At 39.3% G+C, this 11,022-nt stretch overlaps 1 protein-coding gene and 1 long non-coding RNA gene across 3 annotated transcripts; one reads left to right on the top strand and one right to left on the bottom strand.

Moving 5' to 3' along the window:
- Positions 1–1,445: 1,445 nt before the first annotated feature.
- ERRFI1 (ERBB receptor feedback inhibitor 1) lies at positions 1,446–11,016 on the bottom strand. Of its 2 annotated transcripts, XM_008634269.2 has the most exons (4): positions 10,868–11,016; positions 4,782–4,978; positions 4,576–4,652; positions 1,446–3,991 (listed from the first exon to the last, which is right to left on the bottom strand). In XM_008634269.2, the coding sequence occupies exons 2-4, from the start codon at positions 4,901–4,903 to the stop codon at positions 2,796–2,798; spliced, it is 1,395 nt and encodes a 464-aa protein (XP_008632491.1). In that variant the 5' UTR covers positions 4,904–4,978; positions 10,868–11,016; the 3' UTR covers positions 1,446–2,795. The 2 variants fall into 2 exon arrangements, with proteins under 2 accessions (XP_008632491.1, XP_017590545.1); XM_017735056.1 differs by lacking the exon at positions 10,868–11,016 and having other exon boundaries at positions 4,782–10,824.
- On the top strand, positions 3,900–4,666 carry LOC108446909. Its single transcript, XR_001862246.1, has 2 exons — positions 3,900–3,999; positions 4,440–4,666. It is a non-coding gene; the product is annotated as an uncharacterized LOC108446909 (long non-coding RNA).
- Positions 11,017–11,022: the final 6 nt, after the last annotated feature.

Raw genomic sequence — 11,022 nt, 5'->3', positions numbered from 1 at the left:
CCAATATCTCAGGAAAGGAGCATGCAATTTATTTTCCTAGGAGAGAAACAAATGGAGGTTAGGTTAAGTCTTAACTGTTTTAGGAATTTCACAAAAGGTCATGTAAGACCATTCAAAAGCACAAGTTTTATAACGGTTTTAAGCTTTTCAGCACTTAAATATGAAAATAAGCTTGTACACAGAAGCAGCTCAATTAAAAATCCTTCTGCTGCTATATTAGCTGGTTTATAGGGAACCATGTCTACTGCTAACAGAAGTGAAAATACGCAGGTCTGGAGGTACTGTAACAAATACCCTATTTTATACCAGATATGTTTGGGCTAGAAGGGGGAGGGGGAGGTTTGAGTATCAGGAATGGAGTGGGGCCCAGAGGCAAAAGCCAGGAGAGATTTGTAGGGCAGTTGCTTTGGTTTAGATGGAGTTCTACTCGAATGACAACTACTGAGTCTGTGCCAGCTCTAACAGTCTACAAGGCAAGAGCTGCAGCTTGGCAGCGGTGACCTGGTTGCTGCAGCAGTGATGGTGTAACTGAGAGGGTACTTTATTTTGGGGTCCTAGAGTTGCAACCTTCCGTTTAAATATGAGCAGTTTTAAGTATAAATTTTACCTTTTCCATGTGACAAAAATCCAGGGGGTGGAGGGAAAGCAGAGCTTTCTGTGGGCTGAATATGATAGCTGACAGCCTTGCACAGGATTAGGTAACTTGTTTACATTTTGAAGCCAATCTGTATGGGCTCTTAGTGCTGTGGCACAGCAGTAGGTGTTTAAGCACCTTCCTAAATGAAGCTCAGCAATCCTTCAAGGTATAAGAGCCAAGGGGTTGGGCATTACTGAAAAACTGCATCTGACATTTTTCACATCCCGTAAAATGCCAAGGATGGTACCCTGTTTTATTCTGAAAAAAGCCCACTGACAGAAACATCCACACTGCCAGATCAAGGCAAGTATTTACCTGCAAAGTTGTGTGATGCTTTCTATCTTCAGTAACCTTATCCATGGCTTGCATACTATGGTGAAATGCACTTGCTTTGTGGTAAGTATTCACAATTTCTATCCCCTCTTAACCATGCTATTTTTTACCAGGTGAGAAATTGAAGACAGGAACACTACTGCCCTTTCCCTTCTGTACAATGGTGGCTAACATGCTATAGGTGACTCTAGAAAAAACCAAAATCATTAATAATGTTAGGCCAGATAACTTAATCTTACAGGATGTTTTATTGTCAGCACAAAACTATAGATACCATGCTTCCAGGTAGTAAGGTGGAATTAAAACTAATGGTGTGCAATGTGACCTATTGAACACTTCTACAAAAATCTTAATTCTAATTAAATGCAAGCTGAACATCTGTTGCACATTTAACACTACTGACTTCGAACTTTCCAGTAAATGCAGAACTAAAATGCACAATTGCATACACTATTCAATAAAGCAAAAACCAAAATGTATCATAAATAAGTATTTTATAACTTTATTAAACTCAAGACATGACAATATTCAAAATACAAAGTGAATTATTTTTTATTCAATACTGTACACAATGCAGAAATATCAGTGCATTTCTATAGCATGTATTTCACCTTCATTTAGTTTGTACTAAAACAAATAAAAAGTAAGCTTTAAAATAGCTCAAACATCTCATTCAGCAGTTTAAACTGTAAACACCTTGTTTACTTCTGTTAGGAGGAACACAATCTTCTGTACCCCTGTTAATGAGCACCCTTTCTCTTGTGCTTATCTGTAAGAGAATAAATGTAACCAAACTGAGCACAAGAAACTACTAAGGTGGCACCTCAGTGAACTTCAGTGAATGGCTGAGGCACAGTGAGGAAAAATTAAACAGCAAGAAGCAGCATCTGAAGCAGCAAGAGATGGGACTGACACTGTTCATAAATGGAATCATGTTTTTTCCTCATGTTTTTTACCCTCCTCCTCCTCCCCTAAAATACTGAACAGAAACCACAACACAAGACCAGCTTGTGCTGTGTTTCTGTATTTAATACAGTCATAATTTCAGACTCTAGGTGAGCACATAGTTGTTACTGCCTACCTAATAGCAACCCTGTGGCTGCTCAGGACACATTCACACATTTCTAGGATCCAGCAGGAAAAGAGCAGCAGCAGAGGCTTAGCAATAGCTGGTCCAAGTCTCTTCTAGGAAAAACTGCAAAATTGAGCCAAGTGTGTCTAGCAAGTGAATTCACAAAACCTAACTCACTTTAAAAGTCTATTAGCATCAAATTAATTTTTAAGATAGATTAATCTTTCAAAATGCACTTCCAATACGCCTGCCAAGTCTTGAAGTGGGTATCAGATCTTGCAGTTACCTTCTTATCAGGCTGACATATCCTAGTAAAAGAAGACAGTCTGTTCTCAGTAGAATTACTGTGTAAAAAATTTTGGAAAATATCTGATACAAAAGCTGTACTGCATTACTTGGTCTGTTGTCTACTTTATAAGTGACTCTTAAGCAAAGACTGATTTTTTAAATTTTTTTTTTTAATAATGTGACTACCAAATACATTCATCTAGGTAGCATACAACTGGCCAACTGTGACTATCCCTCCATGTCTCTTCAGGATCTTTGTAGGTTTTCAGCTTACATACCAAGACAAAAAAAAAGTCTTAAGGAACATATCAAATATATGCAGCATAAGAGGACTTTACCATCCACTTTCCAGTTCTCAGAGGACAAACTGCTCCTACTTCATTATCTGTGAACCATAAGAACTTTGCAACATGATAAAGTTCAGCTCCATCCCAAACAACTGAGCTGAGACTGTGCTCCCAGACACTAAGGGGAAACCACGTAGGACAGGTGTTTTCGTTTCAGGGGACCACCTATGTCCATTCTGGGTTTTGAGTCCAGTTTTACTGGGGCTGAGGTGGCTGTGCAGTCACCAGACCAGGACTGAACCTCAGTGTTAGAGCTCCTCTCCTCTGCTTCTCTGAAGAATTTCTCATACTTATCCAAATATGGAGGTCTCTCTGGTAGCAGATAGTAGTGCGTTGAACTGGCCTTCTTACCATTTTCAATAATTGGAAGAATGCAAGGGACCCTATTTGAAGATCCTTCACTATTTTGTCTTTGTAGAGCTTTGCTGCTGACATACTTAGGATCAGGTGCAAAGCTCTGGGTGGGGGGCATAACCCCATTGAGGTATGATGGAAGGCTTTTGGGACTGGGGGTACGGGAATTGCTGCGTGACAAAGGTTCTCGGGGGGGTACTTTGGGAGGCCTGTCTTCATCACTGTACGCACTGGAAGCGACTTCTGCTGACCACCTTCTGTAGTCTGGTTTGAGAGCCCTTGGGGGTATGGGAACCCTTGGTGGAATCTCTGGTTTATCTTCATCAGAAGTTGGAGACGACCTGTTTAAGTGTCCAGTTAGTCTTACTATGGGTTTATTGAGAGATCCAGCTGGCCCGGAATGGGACCTTCGCAGGCGTCGATGCAGCTGCTGTGGAGGAGGATAAATACTGGATATGTACACATTTAGGCTTTGTGTAGGGTTGGCATCTTCTGGTTTTGGTCCTGTTGGAGTATCGAAATATGCATAGTTGATTTGTCCACAGCCCCTAAAGCTCCGACGGCTTGGAGCACTGGATTTAAAAGGGGGAAGTTCATAATCTTCTAACAAAAAGTCAGTATCTGAGCTAGTCAGGAATTCTACCTCTTTGTCAACCTCATCTGGAGTAAAGTGTTCAGATATAGGCAGAGGGGGTAGTGGCCTGGAGCTGCGATCATTAGAAGATGCAGACAGAAATTGAATTGGTCCATTTTTTATTGGCATGTGAGGAGGTGTTTCTTCAGAAACACAGCCCATGGTTAATGACAGTTTACTAAAGCCAGGAACAAGATGGTCGTCGTATCTTGAAACTGACTGTTCATTTTTGGGACTTACAGGAGGTGGACTGGATTTCTGAGATGGGACTTGGATGCAACTTCCAGCAATGTGGTCATTCATGGAAGCCTGGTTGGAAGAGTGCCCTAAAAAGGTGAGAAATTCTTAGAGACACTTTTCTAAGTAACACTACAGCACATGACTTTGCCACTGTATATTTAGTTCCTTCTAATGCAACAGTAAATAATGTCTGTTTAATGTCTCCAGGTAGTGAAATGCAGGTATTACAGATCTTATCTGGTCATGTATTTATGCACTTAGTTAAGATAGCAGCAGAATATCTTATTGCTTTAGACCAGTGTTCCAGTTAAATGAGGTAGTTCAAGAGACTCCATGCATAAGCAAGAGAACTACAAAGATCCCAGCATAGGACTACAACAGAACAACTGGTTTTTATACCAAGTATTTTTTCTGTCCAAAGTGTAATGGCAACTCAGAGGCCTCCTATGTACAAGGCGAATGGGAGTGTGTGTGTGTTTTTGTTTAACTCGATCGTGTTATTTCAAAGTGGTTTTGTTGGTTGGACCTGAACAGGAGCACTTTCCTGAGCTGCCAACAGGGGGCAGCGCGGCCCAGCCGGGAGCGCGTCGGTGTCAGCGAGGCCCGCAGGGTTTTCCCAAGACAAATCCCTTACACTTCCCAACACGTATGTGTCAGACTTTGCACTTACCAATGGATGGCAAATGTTGCTCGGTTGATGGGTTTAAATTATATGTCACTGCTATAGGGTCCACATTAAAGAAAGCACTAAAAAAAAAAAAGAAAAAAAAAAAAGCCTTCACTGTAAATAAACCATAGGTCTGTACTGGCACAAGTATTCGTAACATTCATTTCATATACTTGAAGATGCAGTAGATAAATTTTAGCCTCACTCACTTTTCAAATCCACTGTGGGTACCCCAGCAGGTTTTCAGACTGCCCATGCCTTGACTGGTGTGAAGAAATCCGGTTTTTAATGGGACTCTCATCTCCTGAGCAGCAACCCCTGCAGTTGACATCGTGCAGTGTTCTCTGAGGATGTCTCACAACCCTTGATATTCAGGACTTGGCAGGTTTCCTGCAGTTTTCATTCCCTTCAAGAGAGAGGACATAAATATCAGAAATGCAAACTTGATGTTCCATCTCTCATCGGAAATTTCATTATTCAAGGAATTAATATAGCTCTGTAGGAAGGCCTTCTGTCCTAATACTTCCAACTGGAAAACTTGACCATACTGCTTGTTTTGAGTCTGATTGCAAAATTAAAGTACAGAACAGGCAAGTTCTCTCAAAAAGCTAAACTGCATAGAAAAAAAGCATAGGAAAAAAGGAAAAATATGTTAAGGTATTGATATATGGCAATTGTGTATCCACAACTTCAGTTCTTGAACACAGACTACTAGTTATTTATGTACAAAAAGTTTTTAAAGCTTTTTAGAACAATCTAGCCTTCTAGTAGCTATCTTCAGTCGTATCTTTCTACTAAAGATTTTAGTTTCCAGTGTAGCCAACATGTAGTCTGCTGTTAAGTATTATCTTCCATAGCCTTTGCTCCAATAAACAGCATTATTGACTACTTGAATTAGAATTCTGAAACTTATTTTACATAAAACAGTAACTATTCTTAACAAACGTAAGTGTTAAGATACTTCAAAACAACCTCAAGTCTTGTAGCTATTTCAAACAAATTGGAAATCTAGTGATTTGAAATAATCTCAGCTGAAACTGCCCTGCTGCATTCAAATCTATTTTGAATGTGAGAAGAATGCTTAATCTGGCCCATTTACAATAGAAAAAATGTGTTGGCAATTGCTATATATTGAGTAAGTAATCACAGTCTACAGAACAAATTGACTCACAGGACTTTGTTTAGAAAATTCATCAGGGAGGGGAAGGGGCAATGTAAAATTAGTCAGCATTCTGAAGGCAGGCTATAAAAAAGACAATAAAAAAGATGTTCTCTGGGTCTCTGCTTCATCTACACAAATATCCTAAATTCAGCAAGTGCAATACGGTCTGTTTAAAAAAAGACACAAAAAACCTACCAAACCAAACCTCACCCAAAACAGTTTAATTTGTATCTCTCTTGAGAATCAATACCATGACCATATAATATTAATGTGAATTTCTCCATACCCTTCCACCAAAAGAATTCCGTCTAAAGAAAAGTCAACCAACAACTGAGGGCTGGCTACATCAGTGCTCAGCAAACACGGCAAGAAAACCCCTTCAGAGTGTGGTACTGCAAAAAATGCGGTACAGACACAGGTAGTAGCTTATGGTTATGGTAAATCTGCCCATTCTATGCAGATGTGTAACCTTCCTTTTCCTTTAGGAGGAAAGATCCATTATACTTGTCTGCAGCATGAGGGATGGGCAGACTCCTAAGCAGGACTGTAAACCAGGTGCCTGAGGATTAGTTTGCAATCCAGCATCACTATTTGCAGTTTATAAACAACTGTTTGAGAAAAAACAACTCTGCTGTGCTCTTTCAATTTTGAATTGGGTCCAGTATTGATCATCTTAAGAAAACAGTAGCTTCTGACCATGTGTACATTTATGATATGTGAGATGTAATCCCATTCTCTTTAAGAGTGTGATGGTTTTCTGAATAATGACTGTCTGTGTCAACAGAAGTGGGATTGTTTTAGTCACTGCCAGATACCAAATATATTTTAGGCAGGCATTTCAGAATAACTCTAGACAGGAGACTTTAATAGACGTGAACAGGGGCCAAACCAGTGTTCTATGTACTGCAGCACAGCCCTACTTCATTCAGCCCTCCTGATTTTAGTAAAGACCATGTTCTTCCTCTTCAGACAACCTCCTTAAAAAGCTAGCTTAACCCTGGAAATTTTTGCATAACACAGTTAAGTTGGACACCTCCCAGTAACAGGAACTGCAGATATTTCATAGCAAAATGAAATAAAAACACGGAGTCCCGGGAAGCAATAACATAGTCCTGTAAGTGCAAGCAGAAGCACTGTATACAGGGGAGCAGAACACTAGAGAGACCCACTTGTCAAAATGACTTAAGCAGCACAGTACACATACAGCACCAATTCTAAAATTACTTATCAACATAATTTCCAAATAAAACATCCATCTTATCAGCCCACACTGTATTGAGCAGTGATTTTTTGTGCCTCACAGATCCTATCCTATTAGCAGCAAATCTACAAAAGAAATTAAGAAAATTCATTACAGAACTTAAGAGAGCTTAAGGCTAATGCCTGCTGTCCATTTCAGTATTTCTGAAGTCAAACGCAAGTCACAAGTTAAAAAAGCACCGGTACAGAACACTGATTAGTCAGCAAATGATCATACTCCACCTCAGTCTGTGTACAAGATCTGGCAAGACCATGAGACATTGATTATGATATATAAAATGAGAGGAGGGGGAACAACTTCTGTAGTTTGAGAGCACATGTAACGTGCTAGCTGTGATAACATACAACCCTTGCAGGGCTTGTTAAGAAGCCCAACCTCCACCAAATCCCACGCCTAAACCACTACTAGTAATTACTGTGTCAGCTTTCTGAATGCTGTCTAAATCTCAGCTCTCAAGACTGATAGTTGCACAATCACCTCTCTGAAATCTCTCTGGAATGCTAAGCTCAACATCTGAAACAGACTTAAATATTTACATACTCTAGGAAAAGGTGATTTTCACTTGTTTCAATAAGTCTTTACTTTTTAAAAATAAAGCACAAATTATATAGCCATAAAACTTCCTTCATTCATCAATGACCTCTTTGCAAATTCACAGGTGATTTGCCTTGACATTTCAGAGAGTTATGAAACCGTCCTCTGTGCCTTTAAGCTAGGATATCAGGAGAGGTAGTGCTCTTTCACTAAACCACCTAGTTACTTTTTCAGTGGAGTCTAGAGTTGGTGCTTGTATTTTAAAACATGCATAAGCTTGTCTGAAGACAGTATCTTAAGAGGGAGACATAAGAACATGTAACTGAGTACAGACTTTGTATTTTAGACAGCATGCTCTTACTAAAGCTGAGTAGTACATACTCTATTCTAGTAATTGGTTTAAAAAAATTACAAAAGTCAGTCATGAAGATATGAACAACAGTTTTCACTGTTAACTGCTGTCCCAATTCTGCGTCCTTAAAAGTTTAAGGATCTAGACTTAACCATAAATAACATCAAACTGTATTTGCTAAAGAAAATGGACACTACACAGTAATGAAACATTCTTGATCTCACATTTGTGTGCTGTTCATTTGCACTGAATGAGCTTTCAGTTACTCTGCTTGTCTGACCTAGTTATGCACAGTTTATGGCATTTAGGAAGGTCGAAGCACTTTTGAAGATGTTACAGTTTGTGTTATTCAAAAGAAACGGAGTACAAACAAAAACTATGGCTGGTAATTTCTACAGGGCATTTACAAGACAAGGCAATCTGAAGGTTTGTTGGTGCTTTAAGAAGCTACTGACACCATTGCCTGTAAAGGTAACAGTGCAAAGGAGTGTAATCATCCAGGTCTGCTTGTATTAACAAAGATGAATAACACCAAGTATTGGAGATTATATTGATTTTAAGATTTTTTTTTTACAAAGACAAATATACCTTCAGACTTCAACTGGATGGCTATGTGTAAGCTGAAATTAGTCAAATGTATCTATAAACAGTTAGGGTATCTGCATAGTGAGAAATGTGGAAAGATTTTTGTGGTAAGATGAATTACAGCAAATATCCCAAACATACCATTTTCCTACAGATACATAATAAATACTTGTGTTATAACAATAGTAATCCTCTGTTTAGAAACTAAGAAGCATGTGCATATATTTTAGCTCAACACCTATCACTAATCACACACAGAATCTTGTTACTCTGTTCCCTGTTCTCCCAGCTCCAATGCAACCAAATATTTGAGGCAAGTCAAGTTCATAACAAAGAAAACCTTTCTGGTATGCACAGCAGACCAAAGCATGCTCTAGAATGTTTCACTTAATGGGTATGGAATACAGCAATTTGCTGTACAGATTTCTGAATGCCAGTACAGACTTCAGACAGGTTTTATAAAGGCAACACTCTTGACAAGGAGCTTACATACTTGTTGTAAGAAATGGGAAAGAGGGGAAGAAAAAAAATAAGACCTACTTACCCCTTTTGGGAGGGGAAGAAATGTGTCTACCTTAAATCCACAACCTATTTTTGCTCACCTTGCCACCACATTATCTTTAACAAATCTCAGGAGCAATTCACAGGAGGAGGGGCACATTTTTGCACTACAAGTCATCCACTCCAGCTAGCTGTTCCTTATTTGACAATGTGATGTAATTTCCTTCTTCTCCTCTGACTTTCTATTTAACATTAGTACCTGAGATAGAGCCACCCCTTTTAATACTTAAGTATTTCAGACTTCCAACTGGACTTTAAAAACGTAAGTGCTGTTAATATACTTTCTGGAGCTCCAAATACTTTAAAAAATGTTAAAACTTCTGTTTCTCTAGATCTTATCCCTCAAGTACTTCTGTCTTTGTAGCTAGATGAATACTGAGTAACCAACACTTAGCAGAAACAGCCTCATAAGAAGGTTAGTTTAAATCTATTCATTTAATAAATAATTAGATCTTCTTTACTATGCACCAAACCTCCACAGTGCAGTTCAGTATCCCTCTGAGTCACAGACTAAAGCATGCTCAGATACAGGCCTCAGAAGATATTTCCATTCATAGGAATTATATTCTTTACAGTTATTGTATAAATTAATTACATTCTTAACTTTGAGATATTTTTCTACACATTCTGCCAGCCAGAACTGGACCATTCTGTGGCAAAGAATTTAAGACTATGATCACTTAGTAAACAGTCAAATCATGGGTGCTTGCAAATAAAACTAATCCTATGGGTATACAACAGACAAATCAACTGAACAGCAGACAAACTCTGTATTTGGATTGTAACAGTCAGCTATTTGGAATATATTCAAAGAACCACAGTTCATCAAGGAGTTTAAGTTCAGTTAAAATTTGGGCTACCATTTCACAGTCCTACACAGCAAATGGGAGTAACTGGTAAACTGCCAGTAGAAAACTAATAATTAAATAGCAAGACAATTGCCTTGCCTCTGCTTGTCAGATTTCAGATGCATGCTTAAGGTATGGTACTTCACCCTCCTGAAAATTTTAATGTGAATATAGACAGCTTACATTCAGGAAATAAAAATTCCTTTATAGCTGACTCAGAATCATAACCACAGTGTAAGACACACTGTGATAAGTTTTAATTCTCTTTTCCACTACCGAGAACTGGAACTGTTTTTCTCCGGAGTAATTCCCATACTGCAGAGCAGGGCAGACCTAGGGCTTCATCAAGAATATATGCCCCCACCTCAACAGATAAGTTTCTATTAAAAAAAAAAATAAAAATCAGAAATTTGTGCCATATAGGTAAATTGCTAAGGAAAGAAAACTAGGTTTGTGCATAAAGTAAATTGAGTGAATAATACGGGTGAATTGAGCAGTTTAACTGGATTACAAATACAATTCACAAATGCATTTATGATGCAGAGGCATCATTCACCTGCCATTCCCGTATAACACAGACTCAGGTATTCCCAAAATGACCAAAGAGACCTTGCCCCCAGAGCCTTTCTCATCCAGTTAATATGTAATGAGGTACTGTTATCTTTGGATCGAGCATAAGAAATTTTTTGCTTATTGCTTCAGAATACTACACAGGGCCCTTGGTCTATGCTCCAGTGACAGGAGACCACTGAAGTCGCCAAGTCCCCCGGCCTGCTCGCTCTGCTGTCACATTCTCCACTCCCAATACTGAAGGGTACAGCGGTGTCTCCAGATTTAACCACCACAGACTGGCTATTTTAGAAAATCGAGGATAAGTGCGTAATGAGGTATTAAGTCACAAAGAAATGTTTATTCTAAATTAAGCCATCCTAAATTAGCGTGCGAAGCGCAGAGCCTGAGCGAGCCCACAGTGCGGTCTCTTGTTTACTCACAGGAGCGAGAGGAGCAGCTCGGATGCGAGTGAGAGCACACTGATACTGTTTCGGGTCAGGAAGAAAACGCGTGGCACGCCACGTTGGTTTCCAAGAATGTGGCTGCGGGCTCCGCTGACCCCGGGCGAGTCCCGTCCCATTTAGATGGGCTCCCG

Source organism: Corvus brachyrhynchos, unplaced genomic scaffold (genome assembly GCF_000691975.1).
Source record: "Corvus brachyrhynchos isolate BGI_N302 unplaced genomic scaffold, ASM69197v1 scaffold395, whole genome shotgun sequence".
NCBI lineage: Eukaryota > Metazoa > Chordata > Aves > Passeriformes > Corvidae > Corvus > Corvus brachyrhynchos.
Note: the sequence above shows the minus strand (reverse complement) of the source record. Positions and strands in the feature narration are given on the sequence as shown.